Here is a 21,342-nt window from a genome sequence, read left to right as displayed (position 1 = left end):
CAATCATTTTAGTAAATATAAACTGCTAAATACCTTTTTTTTCATCAGTGTAATATATATCAGTCTTGTGACTTCTATCGGTGTCTGGTTAAAGCTTGTAGAAGGAGTTTTAATTCTCCCCTGATTGTCCTATGAGGCTGCAGGACCCCTGACCCTCTGTCTGGACAGTGCTAAATGGCCCTGTGCTGATCACACGCACCCTCCCAAGAAAAGAACAAAAAAAACTCTCTAGCAATACACACCATACTGAGCATGTGCAGCTTGCCCCCAAGGCTCAGTTCTATCAGGAGATGGTTTGGGGACAGTGGAAGAAGGGGTGGATCAGAGAAGACAGGATCAAACAGACTTTTGACACGTGCAGAAGATTGACCCCTTATGTTCTACAGTGTCAGAAACCATGAAATCAGGCTGAGACAGAAGTACAGTTAAATCACACTTGTTTAATAATAAAAGTAAAAAGAACAAATGTAGTCAAAACATAGCCAAAGTTCAGTAACCGGAACCCATAGTCAGCCAAGCCAGAAGTCAGGGATCAATGTAGTGGAACAGCAAGCAGGATCTGGAGCCAGAAGGGATGTCAGCAAAGCCAGTCTTTAAACAGGAACGCAGGACATAGTTTCTTGTGATGTGACCAAGGCGAAGGCAGAGATCCTCTGGACTGGACGGCTTAAGTAGGCAGGACTGACGAGCAGGATATCATCAACAGCTGAGTAACTGTGGAGAGAGATGAGAGCTGGCAATTAGCTGACAGCTGAGCGGCCAGCTCAGAGAAGGAAGGGCTAAGCCTAGCCCTGACTATAGTGAGTATAACAAGCATCCTTTACTGCATATACAGACTGATTTTCCTGTTGTGGGTTTAGTAACACTTTAAGACTTTGGGTTTTCAGTAGACTGCGCTGGTCTTCATGAGCTGGTAAGTGTGGGATTTTTACAAGTTTGCAGATGCAGTAAATGTAGCTGCTGACTTTCACTTTTGTAATACCAGATGGAGTTCCTCCATATTTTTTTTTTTTTACTGTTCTTGTCCCATTTTGCTAGTCGTGTCCTAACCCCAGTTGGACTGGGCACCCCCCCTCTCCCCCCACGGCCATCCAACATTGCTAAAAAGGAGCGTGTCACTTCTTAATGGCTGCTTGTCTCAGCTCCAAGTGCTTTTCTGTGACAAGTGGTAGCAAGAGCAATGCATAGGGAGAGGGTATGTGTCAGCCTTCTGTCCCTCTGCATTCCTCTTGCCGCCACTTGTCATAGTAAGGTGCTGGGAGACGAATGTCTGTTGTGGAATGGCAGTCTCATTCTTAGCTATGTAGTTGGACAGTCACGGGGTGGGGGTGGTGAGATGTGTTTGCTGTTTGGTCAGACCTCATAGCTAGGGTTAGGTAGCACATCATGGGACACAGTACTACATGTACTTACATGTAATCTCTCTGCTCCCCTGCCCGCCGGCTCGCTGATTGGCCAGCTGCCCTCTCACCCACCTAGCTGCCTGGCCTGTCTGCTTTCAGCCGCCCGCTCTCTCTCCCGCCCGCCGAGCCTCTCACCTGCCCGCGGAGCCGCCCGCTCTGTCACCCGCCCGCTCTCTCACCCGCCCAGCTGCTCGCCCGCGGAGCCACCTGCTTTATTACCCACCCACGGAGCCGCCCGCTCTCTCTCACGCCCGCCGAGCCTCTCACCTGCCCGCGGAGCCGCCCGCTCTGTCACCCGCCCTCTCTGTCACCTGCCCAGCTGCTCGCCCGCGGAACCACCTGCTTTATTACCCGCCCGCCCACGGAGCCGCCCGCTCTCTCAGCCACCAACTAACTCACACACCCGCATCTAATTTCTCATGGGGGGGCGGCAATTGCCCCATTTCCCCCCTCCCAGATCCTCCCCTGGGTTTTGGTCTGGAGAAGGACTGTCTCACTCACTGGGCTGGAGCAAGCTGGAAGGTGTTAGCTGTCCTGGGGACTTGTGAGTAAAGACCCTATACTTAGAGACTGTGCTGGGTAGCAGCAGTTGTGCATAGGTGCCAGGTAACTAGATGCCAAATACATGTCTCATGGTCATCAGCTATGAGGAGTAAGGGCGGCCATACACGGTTCAAATCTTGGAATGGAACTGTAAATTTTCCAGCTGAATATACCAAGTTGATCAGTCTGTACAACCAGCCAAGATTCTCTTGCTATTATCGCTAGTGGCTGCTATAGCTGCTAGCAATAATCACTGGCTTCTCCCGGCGGGGGTGGCTGCCCCTGCCGGGAGAAGACCATTGCTGATTCCCTTGTCAGCACTCTGTGTTGATGGGGGAATCATGTGAATGTCGCAAGAAAGAAATTCACATTTTGTATGGCCTTCCTTATGGCCCGACACACACGATCCGAATATTGTACGACAGATCGTACGACCGTTATCCCTTAATAGTCGCAAATAGAAATTGAATAGGACAGAAAAAAAAATCGGAAGTGATGTCATGTGTTGTAATGTATTTGTATTGTATTTTCGGACGACAACTATACTGACTAAACGAAAATCGTACGATCTGGTATCATACAAGAAAATTTTCGTGCATGTGCGATCGAATAATATCGGATGAACTGTCGTGATCGGATGTCAAAAGTAGTGTACACACGATCCGAAAATCGTACGATTCTTCATCGGACGACCCTTTTCGTCCGATATTTGGATCGTGTGTACGGGCCATCAGACTGCTCAGAGATGTGCCTCGTGGTCCTCAGATGTGAGGCATTAGACTGTCCAGTGCCTACATTTATTCAGGAAGAGAATTTTTGCTGCCTTGGCCAAATGCTAACTGTTTTGGAGTATCCCAACCCCTCCCCTGTTAAAGTTGCTTCAACCAATAAATGCTAAAAAAAGACGACTGGAGGCAGACTGAACGGACTGTTGCCTGGGTAGACAGGCAGCCTTTGTACTGTTTGGGAAAGATCAGGTCCCGAGTCTTTATTACTGATGGACTGTATCACATCCTACTTACCGTATATACTCGAGTATAAGTCGAATTTTTCAGCACTTTTTTTGTGCTGAAAGTGCCCCCCTAGACTTATACTTGAGTCAAGCACTTTTCTGCAACAAAAAATTTCATTATCTGAACCAACTTTGGGGCCCCGTATTGGTGCTAGGAACCCCAAACTTGGTTTGCAAACCCAGTGGAACTGGTACCACAACATATCCAAAGCTGAAGTTCCTAGCACTAAGTGGCCCCGAGATACGGGGCCCCAAAATCGGTTCGGAAAATGTCATTCTCTGCTGCAGAAAAGTGCTTGACATTTTCTGAACCGACTTTGGGGCCCCGTATCTCAGGGCCACTTGGTGCTAGGAACTCCAAATTTGGTGTGCAAACCCAGTGGAAATGGTACCATAATATATCTAAAGCTGGGGTTCCTAGCCCCAAGTGGCCCTGAGATACGGGGCACCAAAACCGGTTCAGAAAATGTCATTCTCTGCTGCAGAAAAGTGCTTGACATTTTCTGAACTGATTTTTGGGGCCCTGTATCTCGGGGCCACTTGGTGCTAGAAACCCCAGCTTTAGAAATTTTATGGTGCTAGTTCCACTGGGTTTGCACACCAAAATTGGGGTTCTTAGCACTAAGTGGCCCCGAGATATGGGGCCCCAAATTCGGTCAACTGTGTCCATCTGCAGCAATGTCATTTCGGGACCCTTTGGGTTCAGAGACCCCAAATTTTGGCTGCAGCTAGGGGGCATCTAGGAACCCTTAACTACCGAGTTTGAAGTTCAGGGGACCTATGGCTGCAAATGGGCACAGTGAGGCTGCAAATGGGCATTGTTGACCCTCTTTTCCACTTACAGTAGCTGTGCATTTCTCACCCTCGTCTTATACTCGGGTCAATACGTTTTTCCCATTTTTTTTTTGTGGTAAATTAGGGCCTCAACTTATACTCGAGTATATACGGTATATTTTTGTAACTTTCTTATGTATACTTATTATTGTTGTTTGACTTTGCAAGTCAATATGTAAAAAGCTGCATTTTGAAGGCAAAGACCTTCTGATGTTTACGTAAGCTTAACCCCAGGCCAGCAGCTAAATACACATTTGATATACATAAAGAGGAACATTTTACGTGCCAAGGAATTGTAATTATTATAACTGGGCTTGTGATCCAAATATCCTTCCTAGATAACAAAAAAAAAAAGTACAACAAAACAAAAAAGTGGAACTTCACCCAAATATGTGTGTGCTGCGTTGCATGACTGCGCAATTGTCAGTTAAACACTGCAGGTTCACCCACCGCGTATGCAGTGGGGACGGAAAGTATTCAGACCCCCTTACATTTTTCACTCTTTGTTATATTGCAGCCATTTGCTAAAATCATTTAAGTTCATTTTTTTCCTCATTAATGTACACACAGCACCCCATATTGACAGAAAAACACAGAATTGTTGACATTTTTGCAGATTTATTAAAAAAGAAAAACTGAAATATCACATGGTCCTAAGTATTCAGACCCTTTGCTCAGTATTTAGTAGAAGCCCCTTTTGATCTAATACAGCCATGAGTCTTTTTGGGAAAGATACAACAAGTTTTTCACACCTGGATTTGGGGATCCTCGGCCATTCCTCCTTGCAGATCCTCTCCAGTTCTGTCAGGTTGGATGGTAAACGTTGGTGGACGGCCATTTTTAGGTCTCTCCAGAGATACTCAATTGGGTTTAAGTCAGGGCTCTGGCTGGGCCATTCAAGAACAGTCACGGAGTAGTGGGGAAGCCCCTCCTTCGTTATTTTAGCTGTGTGCTTAGGGTCATTGTCTTGTTGGAAGGTAAACCTTCGGCCCAGTCTGAGGTCCTGAGCACTCTGGAGAAGGTTTTCTTCCAGGATATCCCTGTACTTGGCCGCATTCATCTTTCCCTTGATTGCAACCAGTTGTCCTGTCCCTGCAGCTGAAAAACACCCCCACAGCATGATGCTGCCACCACCATGCTTCACTGTTGGGACTGTATTGGACAGGTGATGAGCAGTGCCTGGTTTTCTCCACACATACCGCTTAGAATTAAGGCCAGAAAGTTCTATCTTGGTCTCATCAGACCAGAGAATCTTATTTCTCACCATCTTGGAGTCCTTCAGGTGTTTTTTAGCAAACTCCATGTGGGCTTTCATGTGTCTTGCACTGAGGAGAGGCTTCCGTCGGGTCACTCTGCCATAAAGCCCCGACTGGTGGAGGGCTGCAGTGATGGTTGACTTTCTACAACTTTCTCCCATCTCCCGACTGCATCTCTGGAGCTCAGCCACAGTGATCTTTGGGTTCTTCTTTACCTTTCTCACGAAGGCTCTTCTCCCCCGATAGCTCAGTTTGGCCGGACGGCCAGCTCTAGGAAGGGTTCTGGTCATCCCAAACGTCTTCCATTTAAGGATTATGGAGGCCACTGTGCTCTTAGGAACCTTAAGTGCAGCAGAAATTTTTTTGTAACCTTGGCCAGATCTGTACCTTTCCACAATTCTGTCTCTGAGCTCTTCAGGCAGTTCCTTTGACCTCATGATTCTCATTTGCTCTGACATGCACTGTGAGCTGTAAGGTCTTATATAGACAGGTGTGTGGCTTTCCTAATCAAGTCCAATCAGTATAATCAAACACAGCTGGACTCAAATGAAGGTGTAGAACCATCTCAAGGATGATCAGAAGAAATGGACAGCACCTGAATTAAATATATGAGTGTCACAGCAAAGGGTCTGAATACTTAGGAGCATGTGATATTTCAGTTTTTCTTTTTTAATAAATCTACAAAAATGTCAACAATTCTGTGTTTTTCTGTCAATATGGGGTGCTGTGTGTACATTAATGAGGAAAAAAATGAACTTAAATGATTTTAGCAAATGGCTGCAATATAACAAAGAGTGAAAAATGTAAGGGGGTCTGAATACTTTCGTCCCCATTGTATACTGCGGCAGGGCGGCTCTATTGCACGAAACAACGTACCTGTTCATTGTTTCGAGCACTAGATACTGTGGGCGCACATGTTTCATGTCAGCACATGTGCATGCAGCAGAGCCTAATTGGCTCGTCGTGTTTCCCCTCCCTCTCTCTCTATTGGTTTGTTTTCTATCAGCAGCACCTATGCATGCAGCAGAGCCTAATTGGCTCCACCTGCTTCCTCTTCCTCACCCTCGATTGGTTGGAGACAGACTTTGGAAAACTGTCTTTCTTTCAGCCAAGCAAGCTCTTGAAAGACTTGGAAAGATCACTTCCCATCTTTAGGGTGGCTACATTGCCTTGCAGAGTCTGCCTAATGTGTGCATTCCCGCTTATGCCAAAATCTTAGTGTGCAAGTTGCTCCATGCACCCATAGCACAGGCAGCTAAGCCACACCCCCTGCTCCACCCACCACTGCTTAGATTGACAGCTGTCTCCATTCTGTTGTTCTCTATGAGAAAAGGGGAACCCATGCACGCTACAAACAGATGCCAATGACGTGACATGCACAGTTCATGATCCCCAATGGCAGTTTGGAAAAGTGGAAGTGAAACTTACCAGCGCAAAGATCTTCACATACCAGCTAAAGTACGTGTTTGGGGGCAAATGAAAGAAAATCACATCGCAAGTGCAACTAGTGAGATGGAGCTAGAGGAAACTAACTAATAATAAATTGGGGCTTAATACTGCATGTGTATAACCCCATCCAGCCTCTGTTGCAGCTTAACCACTTCAGCCCCGGAAGATTTTACCCCCTTCCTGAGCAGAGCACTTTTGGCACTGCGTCGCTTTAACTGACACTTGCGCGGTCATGCGATGCTGCACCTAAACGAAGTTTGCGTCCTTTTTTTTCCCACATATAGAGATTTCTTTTGGTGGTATTTGATCACCTCTGCGTTTTTTATTTTTTGCGCTATAAACAAATAGCGACAATTTTGAAAAAAAACAATATTTACTTTTTGCTATAATAAATATCCCCCAAATTAAAAAAAAAAAAAAAAAAATGTCTTCATTAGTTTAGGCCAATATGTATTCTTCTACACATTTTTGGTAAAAAAAAAATCGCAATAAGCGTATATTGATTGGTTTGCGCAAAAGTTATAGCGTCTACAAACTATGGGAAAGATTTATGGCATTCTATATGGCATTTTTATTTTATCTTTTTTTAAATATTAATGGCGGTGATCTGCGATTTTTGGCGATATTGCGACGGACAGATTGGAGACATTTGACACATTTTAGGGATCATTGACATTTATAGAGCGATTGTCACGAATTCACACCCCAACGGCTACTGACTAACCGCGACGTGCGTTCCGTGACCGGGGTATATGAGGAACTAAGGGAATAAGGGGGAACTTATACTGCGCATGTAAGACTGGCTGTGGTACTTTCACAGCCTGCACTACCTTTGGCCACCACTAGAGGGAGACTCCACTCCAATCCAGCTAGCTGACCACACACAGGCAGATACAAATCTTACATACAATCTGGTGCACTCTAAGGGTTGGGGAGCAGTCTAGCAATTACTATACACTTCTAGGGTTCCTCCAGCTATCCTGCAAGCTTGAACCCCGGTGTTAATCACTCTTCCCACTGTCCCCACACCCACACACCAGACACACAATAAACGATAGCCTGCCACCACCCAACAGTTTGTCCGCAGACTGGTCTGCTGAGCCACCACACACACACAGATCTCTGTCTGGAAGATCTGTTAGCTTACAATCTGCATGCAATCTGCCAACACACAGAGCAATTGCATACCGATTGATACGTAACTTAAACCGAGTACTTAGGCACTAAAATACAACAACCTCTCCAGAGATATGAGTCCTAGCTTAGTACACAGAAGTCACTTATTAATTTTATCATTTAATATCCCGAAAGTGGGCAGTGCATATAAGATATACAAAGAAAAAAGATTTACCAAAAAAGATACAAAAAATGCAGAAAGACACACAATTGGCAATTTGCTATGAAAATAAAAAGGGATAAAAACAGAAATAAACTTTACCAAGTAAATCTTTCCGTTAGTAGAAGCATACTGGAACATGTGGGAACTCCCCAGTTTCGAACTGGCTTCGTGGAAGAACAATGTCCATATCTCAGGCTACCCAATTTATTGAAATATGGATGCGGGCTGGACTTTAGCCCTTGGCCAATCAACCCTGGGGGGGTGTTCCTGTCTCAGCCCACAAATGTTTTGTGTTCTGAAATGACCAGAGTCAAATTGGCCCAGAATGGCGCTGATTGCTGGGTCATGAATAGGATTTCCGATACCAGCGCATCATGCCGATCGCAACAGTACCAATCACTGCCTGCCTGCCGCAATCAGGCGCCATATAACGGTTTTGTGTGGTTCTCCAGGATTCCACACCTGCTAAACATACAGAGTCACATGTAAACGTAACCCATCAGGTGTACGATCACAAGGAATTATTTTCATCTCTCTGCCGTTAATATTTTAGCTTTTATGAGAGATAAAAATGGTTCCTTAGATCTCTTGATTTTAATCAAAGCTTACAGACTGTCCGGAGCCTTGTGAATGCCCCCTGCAGATCCGTGTGGCCAAGATGACTAGCAGATTTCTTTGAGCCTCAGGAAGCTGGCAATCTATGTTTACTCTAATGGGAGCTTTTATTGGCATCTAGGTGTCACATTGATCCTAGACAAAATCTCTGTCCTTTTCAAATGCTAATGAAAGAACATATGTGCATGACTGACATAGAATACTATATTTCTAATAACCCAGAATTAAACTACATCTACAATTACACTACTACAGATCACACCACATCTAGTTAAGGCAAAACTATCCTACGCTTATATTTTCGTCACAGCGATCACTGCTATATGCACTGATTATTGTATAAATGTCACTGGCAGGGAAGGGGTTAACACTAGGGGGCGATCAAGGGGTTAACTGTGTGTTCCCTCAGTGTGTTCTAACTGTGTGGGGATGGGACTAGCTAGGAGAGATGATAGATCGCTGTCCCTACTTTGTAGGAACACACGATCTTTCTTCTCTCCTCTGACAGCACAGGGATTTGTGTGTTTTTACACATCCCCGTGCTGGCTCTCGTGCACGCGATCGCTCCCGCCGGCCACGCGCATCGGGTCCCCCGCTGTGCAGCGGGCGCGCACGCGTGCCTCCGGCGGCGCTCACTCGCCCTCTTTTAGCTCTCCTGGGCAAAGCTGTATATATACGGGATTTCGCCCAGGAGAGCCATTCTACCGCAGTATATCTGTGTGAGCCGGTAGGGAACCGGTTAAAGTATTACTAAATCCACAACAGTAAAATCAGTCTGTATATGCAGTAAAGAATGCTTGTTATACTCACTGTGGAACCTAAGGGGTTAATCCTGTGGATTGTAAATGGCTGTTTCATCCTGTCTTCTCTGATCCTCCCCTTCTTTTACTGTCCTCGAAGCATCTGCTGATAGTACAGAGCCTTGGGGCTCTGCACATGCTCGGTTAGGTGTGTATTGCTAGAGTTTTTTGTTTTGTTTTGTTTTTTTGGAGAGTGCATGTGACCAGCACAGGGCCAGGATCAGCACTGTCCACGCAGAAATTCAGGGGTTCTGCAGCCTCATAGGACAGTCAGAGTAGAATGAAAACTCCTCCTGCAAGCTTTAACCAGACACAGATAGAAGTCATAATATGCTGTATACTGCTGATGAGAAAAGGTATTTTTATAAGTTTATATTTACTAAAATAATTGTATTTCCATGTTCTGTGTACTGTGGGAGACCAGATATAGTGACTGCAGGGTCCTGGGTTTGGTAACACTTTAAGGGGAAGTGGCTTAACCTCCTACTTTTTACCGCCCCCAGTTGCCCATGTGGATGAGCCCTATGGCAAGATCAGATAATTAAATCACATTTTTGTAAATATTTTCTTCTATCTTTTCATGTGACAACACTGAAGAAATGACACTTTGCTACAATGTAAAGTAGTGAGTGTACAGCTTGTATAACAGTGTAAATTTGCTGTCCCCTCAAAAAAACTCAACACACAGCCATTAATGTCTAAACCGCTGGCAACAAAAGTGAGTACACCCCTAAGTGAAAATGTCCAAATTGGGCCCAAAGTGTCAATATTTTGTGTGGCCACCATTATTTTCCAGCACTACCTTAACCCTCTTGGGCATGGAGATCACCAGAGCTTCACAGGTTGACACTGGAGTCCTCTTCCCCTCCTCCATGACGACATCACAGAGCTGGTGGATGTTGGAGACCTTGCGCTCCTCCACCTTCCGTTTGAGGATGTCCCACAGATGATCAATAGGGTTTAGGTCTGGAGACATGCTTGGCCAGTCCATCACCTTTACCCTCAGCTTCTTTAACAAGGCAGTGGTCGTTTCGGAGGTGTGTTTGGGGTCGTTATTATGTTGGAATACTGCCCTGCAGCCCAGTCTCCGAAGGGAGGGGATCATGCTCTGCTTCAGTATATCACAGTACATGTTGGCATTCATGGTTCCCTCAATAAACTGTAGCTCCCCAGTGCCGGCAGCACTCATGCAGCCCCAGACCATGACACTCCCACCACCATGCTTGACTGTAGACAAGACACACTTGTCTTTGTCCTCCTCACCTTGTTGCCCCCACACACGCTTGTCACCATCTGAACCAAATAAGTTTATCTTGGACACATCAGACCACAGGACATGGTTCCAGTAATCCATGTCCTTAGTCTGCTTGTCTTCAGCAAACTGTAGGCTTTCTTGTACTTCATCTTTAGAAGAGGCTTCCTTCTGGGATGACAGCCATGCAGACCAATTTGATGCAGTGTGCGGCGTGTGGTCTGAGCACTGACAGGCTGACCCCCTACCCCTTCAACCTCTGCAGCAATGCTGGCAGCACTCATACGTCTATTTCCCAAAGACAACCTCTGGATATGACGCTTAGCACGTGCACTCAACTTCTTTGGTCGACCATGGCGAGGCCTGTTCTGAGTGGAACCTGTCCTGTTAAACCGCTGTATATTCTTGGCCACCGTGCTGCAGCTCAGTTTCAGGATCTTGGCAATCTTCTTATAGCCTAGGCCATCTTTATGTAGAGCAACAATTCTTTTTTTCAGATCCTCAGAGAGTTCTTTGCCATGAGGTGCCATGTTGAACTTCCAGTGACCAGTATGAGAGAGTGAGAGCGATAACACCAAATTTAACACACCTGCTCCCCATTCACACCTGAGACCTTGTAACACTAACGAGTCACATGACACCGGGGAGGGAAAATAGCTAATTGGGCCCAATTTGGACATTTTCACTTAGGGGTGTACTCACTTTTGTTGCCAGCGGTTTAGACAATAATGGCTGTGTGTTGAGTTATTTACAGCAAATTTACACTGTTATACAAGCTGTACACTCACTACTTTACATTGTAGCAAAAGTGTCATTTCTTCAGTGTTGTCACATGAAAAGATATAATAAAATATTTACAAAAATGTGAAGGGTGTACTCACTTTTGTGAGATACTGTGTGTGTGTGTGTGTGTGTATGTATGTATATATATATATATATATATATATATATATATATATATATATATATATATACACTGGAATTTTTATTTCTTTTTAATACTAATAATGGCGATGATCAGCGACTTATAGTGGGACTGCAATATTGCGGCGGACAATTGGACACCTGACACTTTTGACACTTTGTGGGAACCAGTAACACTAATGCAGTGATCAGTGCTAAAAATATGCACTGTCTCTGTACCAATGATGCTGGCTGGGAAGGGGTTAAACATCTGGGGCTATCAAAGGGTTAAATGTGTGCCTAGCCAGTGTTTGTGTGTACTAGGTGTGCTGTTTTTGCTTTTGCAGGGAAAGAAAATCTATCACATCCCTGCTGATAGCACAGAGCCCTGCCTTGTTTACATAGGCAGAGCTCTGTTCTGTGTCTCCTCGCCGATCAGCGGGAGCCAGCAGACCTCCATTGGCTGCCACCCACTGATCGGCTTGTGCTGTGTTTAATCACAGCACAGTCGCGGGGGCGCGCAAGCACTGCGCCTCCTTGTCAGGAGTGTCTGATGACGTACTAGGTGCATTATACAGTGCAGGAGAGCTGCTCTGCTGCCGTATAAATAAGTTATGCGTTCAGCAAGTGGTTATACTCTGAGGAAGACCGGTTCTAAGGAAGAAGGTGTTGCCTTCGAAACCCCGGTGAGGTCCTCCTGTACTCTGGTGTTTGCTGTATTTAGGCCTCCAGGGCTGCAGATGAGTAGCTTGATGAGCGGTTTTAGGTCAAATGTTTGTGAGTATACTTTATAACTACTATTTCTTATTAAATATGGTGTGATAATGCACTAAGCTGGTTAGCCCTCATCATGAGAATTTTCCTAAAAATTACTTGTTTGCACCTATGCCTGTTTGTGTTCTTGTGTGGGGGTCACTCCGTAGACAGGTACTCTTTACAGCTTAATTACTTGTGGTAATAAGGGGCTTGAGGGCCCTGTGCATGATCCACAACACCATCTAACCACTCTCCTTATTTCCATACCAGTTCCTTGCATTCGACACTCAGCTGGTGATCGGAAACCGCAAACACTCCATCAGCCCTGAGGAATACGTCTACGGCGCCATGAAGATTTACACCGACATCGTTTACATCTTTATCAATCTTCTACAGCTCGTCGGCAGCAAGTAGGACAAGAAGTCTGAGCGAGAGCGCGGCCATTTTGTTCTTGAAAGGAGGTCATACTTTTGCCCCCTTTTTTTCCCAAGTGACTCCAGATTTCCCATTTTGATGAGCCCAAAATCCGTGAACAGCACGAGGCGGAGGACTGAGCATGATTGGAGCGAATGTTACATTTAATTTGTATCCTTGTTTAATCGCTGTTCTCTTTCATTTAGATGTTGCCTTTTTAAATGTATTTTATTCACCAAAGAAGAGAAGATTGGTACCCTGTAGAAGCTTTGCACTGTTATGCTAAAATAAATGGCTGCAGGGTGGCACTGGCACTACCAAAAATGTTGCAAAAAATTTGTTTATGCTTCACAGAAGCGCAGGCGCCAGCGGCCGCCAATTGTGCGTCATTTAATTTTCCAGACGCAATTTAAGAGCTCCTCGTACAGCTGACATACATTCTGTACAGGTTCTGTTCATTTGTGCACATTATAACATTATAACACCCCAGTAATTAAAGTTTAAATCTTGAAGAAATGCCAGGACTTTGGGATAATCCACAAACAGATAGCTTTTATTAAATGAAACAAAGCATAAAATCCACACAGATGGCCAACGCGTTTCGTCCGTTGAGCCATTATCTTCATCATTAAGCCCCAATGGCCAAAAACGCGTGTGGGTTTGATGCTTTGTTCCATTTAATAATGGCTATATGTTTGTGGATTCCACGGAAGTGCCGGTGTTTCTTCAAGATTCAGATTCTACAGGGCTTACAGCGGTCAGCAGCTTGAGCCCTGGGAACACATTCAACTTGATTAGGGAGAGGAGGTTGCAGCACCCTGTCTGTCTTGTTTTTAGTTGTTTAAAGTTGATCTAAACTCTAAGTGGATGGCGTTCAGTTTGCTAAAGGCACTGGGTGCCTTTCCCTCTTTTTCATCCTTTTTTACATCTAAGTTCTGCTGATCTTCTCAAGCTTCTTTCAGCCATTTCCTGATGTCCAGGGTCACTTTCGCATCGTCGCTGTGGACCAGCTTCTTGATGGTAACAACAAGGGACCATGCCCAAGCAATGTGTGTTGGCACAGCTACCTGCGCTATCAATCAAGTGGGTGTACAATGAAAGGGTGACAATGTAGGAATGCTATTGTGAGATTGTTGTCACCCCATAACAGGAAGTGCCTGAAAAAATGTTCATGGCAGGATCACCAGGGATTTAGTCTAATGAAAGCTGCAGACTTTAAAAAGTTGAAATAACAAAAGCTGATTGGGTCTAGATCTACTTTGCAGAATATTGCTTTCATTGCAGAGCTGTAGAAATCACTATAACCCATCAGCATGTCCACACCCCCCCCCTACCCTTACCGTGGCAGAGGGGCAAAATATCATCTATCCATCCCCCAACACTTTCACATACTAGGTGCCTTTGCTCATCCCTTTGCTGCACCATGCCAAATTCCAGTAAAGCTTATGCTGGAACTGAGCTGGGAAAGCTCCTATTGCATTATGGAGCTTATACTATATATTACACTTTTGTTCCCTAGCTAAGCAGTAATCCTTTATGACTTGCTTAGTGAGGTTAATGAAGGGCCACACACAGGAGCAAAAATGGAAATTTGTTCTCTTGTACGTTGCTCTTCGTAGTTTGAAGGTATCATCTAAAGTAGATTTTTTTTTTTTTTTTTTATCATGGGCTGTAGTTATATGCCAATTTTACATTCAGATAGAGTTTATTGGAGTTTTTCTTCTACTTTTATGTTTTTTTCCTATCTTTGTAGTAAAATGTTTCTTATGATAAAACTTAAATTTTGTAAAAAAAAATCTGCTTGTGTATTTTCCAGTGGTGCTCGACAGACCTACATTGATAGATGCTGTCATTTTCCTTATATCATAGATAGCACTGGTAAAACCATTGAGGAGGATAATTCTTGTCTGTGGAGAAGAGCACAATGTATGTGCCTTACATTATATTGCACAGATCACGGGGAGCCCGCTAGCACACACAAAGCCACCATGTTGTAAGGCTGACCAAGGCTTAGACTGTAGTGAAGGAGAATTCCCGTAAGCCACGTATGTGGCACACCTCCAATGCCTTCCGCCCCCTCCCCCCAGAGCTCAATCATTGGGAAAGTTTAGCCTGTTGGGTTTACTGGAAGTTGGTGACAACCCTGAGCCTTACAGTTGAAGTGATTGTGGTATGGACAAACCCTCTGCTCATACATCTGCAGATATGACCTGGTTGCCTAATCTTTGTAGTGTAGGGAGTCCTCAGTGAGTCGCCCATCAAGCTCCATATTCTTGTAGCAGTGATCCATCTGAGAGGTATGGATGTTCGCAAGCATAGAGGGACTTTGTATTTTTGAAGACCCCCTGCAGTCTTTGTTAGGTCAGACTCTCAGGTCAGTGGTCTTCAAATTGTGGCCTGCAGGAAGAATGAAGCCCATTGCTTGCATCTAACCGACACTTGGGGTACAATTCCTGCTACTATCAACAATGACTTGGCCCAATTCCTCCCACTGACATCCGTGATGGGATATAATTCCTCCCACTGACATCCGTGATGGGATATAATTCCTCCCACTGACATCCATGATGGGATATAATTCCTCCCACTGACATCCGTGATGGGATATAATTCCTCCCATTAACACCAGTGATGGGGCATAATTCTTCCAAATGACACCATTGATGGGGCATAATTCCACCAAATTACACGATTTCTCCCATTGACAGCTAGTATTGTGATGGTGGCAATGTAAGTTGAGTTCTGACACCGATGGGGCACATTTCCTCCCATTACACCACTGATATTGCACAATTCCTTCCACTCATACCAACAACGGGGCAATATTCCTTCTCCGACACCGACAATGGGGCATTTACTTATTCCTTCCCCTACTGATGACAGGCGGTAGGGAATTTGCTCCCGCTGACACCGGGGCATTTTCTATTCCCAGTTGCCACAGTCTGATCCTCCTCATGTCTTTAGGACAGTGATCTAGACCTTTGCTTAAAAAGTCTGAATACTGCTCTAGGTGGATCAGCAGATTGTCTATCCAGGATTTGCCCTTAACTAAGCCTTCATAGGATGAAATTTACATCCCAAGATAATCAAATCTTGCCTTTCCATTGCCCCACAAATATTAATGCCCAACTCCAGACAAATCACATTTAGTTTTATAGAGCAAAGAATTGGGCCATTAGCAACCACACTTAAAATGATGCTCCCAATGTATAGCATCCCTGATTACTGGGCCGTTTCTAATGTCCTAGACGGTGCTAATGTTTGGCTTGGGCATCTGGAAGCCCTTCTTATCTCACAGCTAATTGGAAAATCTTGCTACAAACAGTCCCGCTCCTTTAATCTTCCATGTAGAGCTGCCTTTCTCAACTTTCTTGCCCCAGAGGAACCTTTAAAATAATGTTCAGGTCTTGGGTAACCTTTTCTAAGACCACTTCATCGGTGGTCAAAGGGAAAAATGCAACCTACATAGGAAGAATGCCCCTCTATAGTGGCAGTCAGGATGCCACACTTTCAGACTGCTGAAAAGATCATGGACGTCATGCTGTTGGCTCTGCAGAGTGGCATTGGCCCTGGGACTATACAGGCACCATCAAAAAGGAGGTCAATCAGCCACAGCTCAAGGAACCCAAGGTTTTCCTCGAACCCTGGTCGAGAATGGCTGATTTAGAGCCGTGATCTTCAAACTGTGGCCCGAGGGCTGAATGTGGTGGGGCATTATCTTTCTCATTGATACAAGGCACTATTTCTGCCACTGACACCCAATGATGGGGTTCTCTGTCTCCCACTGACACCAACAGTGGGGCATTCTTCCTTCAACTAACACCAATGATAGGGCACTATTTCTCCCACTAATACAAGGGATGGGGCATTGGTTACATCTATTGACACCGGGGCATTTTTTACTTCCACTGGGCAAAGTCCGCCCCCCCCCCCCCCAAGTCTGAAGGACCGTAAACTGGCCCTTTGTTTGGAAAGATTGAAGACCCCTGATTTTGAGCATTGACCATGGGCAAGAATCTTGGTTGGTTGAGGAATTAGAATAGGCAGACATCTCCCATACATCATTCTTGTGTGGTTGGAGGACATCTGCTTGTCTGTGGTCATATGTCTATGACAACCTTGCTGTTGAACAATGCCTTTTGAGTCCAACGCAGGTCAACTGCAAGCTCAGAATTGTCATCCACACTACATTATTGAAGTAAATTGGAATCAGGGGACCTGAGTTGAATGTGACTTGAGTCATCTTTAGACTGGATCATAATGAACCTTTGTTTAGTCCACAAAATGGCTTCACTGCGTCTTGTAAATCCTATTAAAATAAATGGGGGGGGGGAGGGGGGTTGGCCACAGGGATGTAAAAAGAAAAAAGCTGCCACCTTAACATCCTGCTAGACATGCAGCAGTTTTTTTAGCAGCTGACTCGCCAAAGATGGATTTCCCTGTGCACTAAACCGAAGGCCGTTGCTGGGGGATGCCTGCAATGTGGTGAGGTCCAGGGCCAGGACAAGGAGTGGCCAGGAGGGGCCGCTGCCCCTGGGCGCAGCTGTTCACTATATGTATTGGGGGCGCCAGTGAGCTCATTCTGATACAAGGCGTTTTAACAAGTGGATGACTGCTGGAAGTAGCATCCACTAAGCTTGCACATAATGAGGTGGGGTGTGGGGGGGGAGTACAGTTTGGCTTCTTCGCCCTGGATGACCTTGTCCTGGTACTGATGAGGTCTGTGCAGAATTCTGGGAAAGGAGGTGAGCCAGTTAACAGAAAAAAAAAAAAAAGTGGGATTAGGCTTTTGGGATTTCCTGAGTATTGTTGCCGTAGTTGGATTAAAAGCCCAGCTCTGGGAAAAGTAAAAAATCCTGCTTTGCGACGTGGCTGCTGATTCTCTGCATAGGATAAATGCTCGTTTAGGTCTAGGGGACGGGAAAAGTGATGTTACTTAAAGTAGTTTTACTTGCCCAATCCTTGCTCTCCCAGCAGAAAGCACTCCCCTGTGCTCCGGTGATGGACTGTTCCTTGGTGTCCTCGTTTTCAATGCAAGGCTTTGGTCTTGATGGCATCAGAGGCCATCCAACTGCTGGCACACAGGGGAGAAGCGACTACAGGGACTGGTCGTGCAGCACGAAGGATTGGGTAAGTAAAACTGCTTTCCCTAGACAAAAAAAAAGCATTGAACCCTTCACTCCCCGGAGATCAGCTTTAAATTAGAAGATAGCTTGTATTGGTATTAGATATATTCAGATTTTTATTTTTTTTTTTGTAAACAAAACTGGAGATATCCTTTAAGTGCCATTTATCCTTACAACTGTATCCAATGCGACTTTGTACCCGCTGTAAATAGAAATGGTCTGTACTGAAATATATGTTACATAGTAGGACGCACGTGACGCCTTCCCTCAGGATAGGCGCGGTTAACCTCTCCATCGTGGTGCGTCCTACGACTTTGTATTTATTTGTGGCTTTCTGTGTCTTGTTTGGTGTGTTGGACGTATTGCACTTGGCTTATTTAATAGGGCAAAAGCGATGCAGGAAGCGCAGTGACCCCTAGCGATCAGCCGGCCAATGACATTCGGCTGCTTTTATACTGACAAAAGGTGAGAGCTGATTGGCTGCTCTGGGTGACTGTGCTGTGCACGCCATCCTTTTCATCTGCTTCGTCAAATCAGACCAAGGAAGTTTCTCAAGTTCAACTTAACAAGAGTTTAACGAAAAAAAAATCGCCTTGCTATTTTTTTACATAGCTGTGTGACTAAAAAAAATAGGGGGTCTATATATATATATATATCTATATATATATATATAGATCTATCTATCTATCTATCTATCTATCTATCTATCTATCTATCTATCTATCTATCTATCTATCTATCTATCTATCTATCTATCTATCTGTCTATCTATCTAATCTATAGATAGCTATAGATATAGGTAGATATCTATAGAGATATATATAGATATAGGTATCTATCAATCTATCTAGATAGATAGAGAGAGATATAGATATATCTCTATATATAATGTATAAAATTAATTACACGAATGTGACAAGCATTCACCCACCTTTGACAAACTGTTATAACATATTTTGCTTGATATAGTGATTTCCCTATTATCGGCTCCATCTAATGGTCATAATTTGAACTTTTTCCTGAAATAACCCAATCAGAAAAAAATACTGCATTATGGCCAGTAGAGGACGCTGAGGATCATAGGAAATAATTGGGGTTGATTTACTAAAGGCAAATCCACTTTGCACTACAAGTGCACTTGAAAGTGCAGTCGCTGTAGATCTGAGGGATGGATCTGAAATGAGGGGAAGCTCTGCTGATTTTATCATCCAATCATGTGCAAGCTAAAATGCTGTTTTTTTATTTTCCTTGCGTGTCCCCCTCAGATCTACAGCGACTGCACTTCCAAGTGCACTTTCAGTGCAAAGTGGATTTGCTTTTAGTAAATAACCCCCATTGTGTTAAAGAGGACCTTTAGTCATTTTTTTTCAACTTTCCATCTATTAAATCTTCTGCCCTTGTTGTTGTTTTCACTTTGGAAAGAAAAACTTTTTTTTTTTTTTTTTTGTTTTGCCAGTAAATACCTCATACAGCCCACTTCCTGTTTCTTGTCTGGTCATTAGCCTAGTCTTTAGACATCATGTACAGCTTTCTCTCTCTCTCTCTCTCTCTCAATCTCCTGAGAATTTGCCAGGAAGGGAGTGGGGATGAGTCATAAGAGGGCCAATGAGAGCTGCAGAGCTGGAGGTGTGCCTCTGTGTAAATCCAGGAAGTGAACAGGCAGCAGTACAGTACAGAATCACAGTATATATAAAATAATACACAAAGTCATAGCTCCCAACTATCCCTGATTAGGAGCAATGTCCCTCTGTCCCTCCTTCCCCCTCATTTGTCCCTCATTTTGGTCTGATCCATATAGTTGTATATAAAATGCACTTTATATCTTTCAAAAAGTGTTTCCCAGAGCTAAACCTTTCATCCAAATTATAACTTGCTTTGTAAATTTTAAAAGCCAATTCAAATGAATAGTAGTGGTAAAAAAAATCCCTTGTGGATTTAATTAACCTTTTTTTTTTTTTCTTTTTTTTGGGTTAATTCTCTTTTTAAGGGGGTGTGGCAGGGGGGGCGTGTCCTATGCCTACGTACGTTTGCTAGTAGTTGTCCCTCATTCCCATCTCAAAAATGTTGGGAGGTATGACAAAGTGGTTGGAGGGAAGCTTCAGAATGGCAAAGATGTTTTTATTACAAATTATGTGAGAAGATTGCAATTCCTCTTCAAGCAAAATGCGGTCAGAATTTGTCAAGGATGGGGGAATGCTTTTTACTATAGTCCACTTTTTTTTTTTTTTTTTTTTTTTATGTGAATGCCAAGTTTTGTTTTGGATATAGTGACGGAGGATTAGAAATGTTGGGACTGCTATTGAGGCTCCGTAAGAAATTTCCTTCTCACTTCCTGTCTGGGGAAACCTTTGCCAGCAGGACAGGAAGTGAGGAAGAATCTGCATCAGGGAAACAGAAATAAAAACTTGACAGAAAAAAATGCCACATGTTCCAGTTTTGCCAGAACAGTCCCACGCCGTGGCCCTCTGTCTCACCAAAGCTGTGATCACAGCACCAACCTTATTGAAGTTCCTACACATGCACAGGGTTTTTGCATGGTTGGTGCTGCGAGTGGGCGGGGTCAGGGTCAGCCCATGAATTGTGAGTCATTTTTATACACACCCACGCAAAAAATTGTGTGGATGGAATGTGAACCACGGGCGGGGTTATCGCTCTGCTTGGACCGGATGTCAGCCTGTATGACGGGTCTTAGCTCTCCCCCGCTCCACTGAAGGAATTCTTTATTCCCGTCGGAGAGTTCCCCTCACTTCCTGTCTCATAAAATGTTGTCAGGAGGACAGGAAGTGAAAATAAATCTCTCTAACGAAGCGCCAGAGAGCAGTAAAAACCTGGCAGAGGTTCTAATCCTCCCCCACTGTATAAAGTAAAAATAAAAAATGTTATGGCCGGACATTCACTTTAAAGTTTTATCACAATGGAGTTTACATGTTCAGAACAGGCGGGAATACCGCGGAGTGAGAACGGCGTTCTTTGTATTATTCTCTTCCACTGATGGTGTGAAAAGGGAAGATCAACACCAATATTAGAGTCATGTTATATATGTACTTTTTTATTTCCTATTCAGAGCAAATAAAGTTTATTTACTGCATGTGGTTGTCTGTTTATTTATTGTATGTTTGCCCCCTTTAAGTGAACTTTAAGAGCCCTTTCACACTGGGGCGGGGGCGGCGTCTGCAGTAAAACGCCGCTATTATTAGCAGCGTTTTACCGTTGGTATGCGGCCGCTAGCGGGGCGGTTTTAACCCCCGCTAGCGGCCGAGAAAGGGTTAAATACCACCGCAAAGCGCCTCTGCAGAGGCACTTTGCCTGCGGTATAGCCGCGCCGTCCCATTGATTTCAATGGGCAGGAGCGGTATACACTCCGCTCCTTCACCGCTCCAAAGATGCTGCTAGCAGGACTTTTTTTACCGTCCTGCTAGCGCACCGCTCCAGTGTGAAAGCCCTCGGGGCTTTCACACTGGATACACAGCAGCGGCACTTTCGGGTCGGTTTGCAGGCGCTATTATTAGCGCAATAGCGCCTGCAAACCGCCCCAGTGTGAAAGGGCTCTAATAAGCCCCCTGTTTACACAGAACGTGGTTTTGAAATAGCGCTACTTCAGCTTTTGATACTCAGCCCCACTCCAAATAAAATAGGGGAC

At 44.6% G+C, this 21,342-nt stretch overlaps 1 protein-coding gene across 1 annotated transcript in view; it reads left to right on the top strand.

Annotated features, from left to right (window-relative positions):
* Positions 1-20,790, top strand: part of TMBIM1 (transmembrane BAX inhibitor motif containing 1) — a gene marked incomplete in the record, with an annotated part of 128,651 nt that extends 107,861 nt beyond the window's left edge. Inside the window, 1 exon segment of the mRNA XM_073634385.1 lies at positions 12,433-20,790. Within this exon segment, the coding sequence (XP_073490486.1) occupies positions 12,433-12,576 (144 nt within the window).
* Between the last annotated feature and the right edge of the window lie 552 nt (positions 20,791-21,342).

The sequence above is a fragment of the Aquarana catesbeiana genome, linkage group LG06 (assembly GCF_042186555.1).
Source record: "Aquarana catesbeiana isolate 2022-GZ linkage group LG06, ASM4218655v1, whole genome shotgun sequence".
Lineage (NCBI taxonomy): Eukaryota > Metazoa > Chordata > Amphibia > Anura > Ranidae > Aquarana > Aquarana catesbeiana.
Note: the sequence above shows the minus strand (reverse complement) of the source record. Positions and strands in the feature narration are given on the sequence as shown.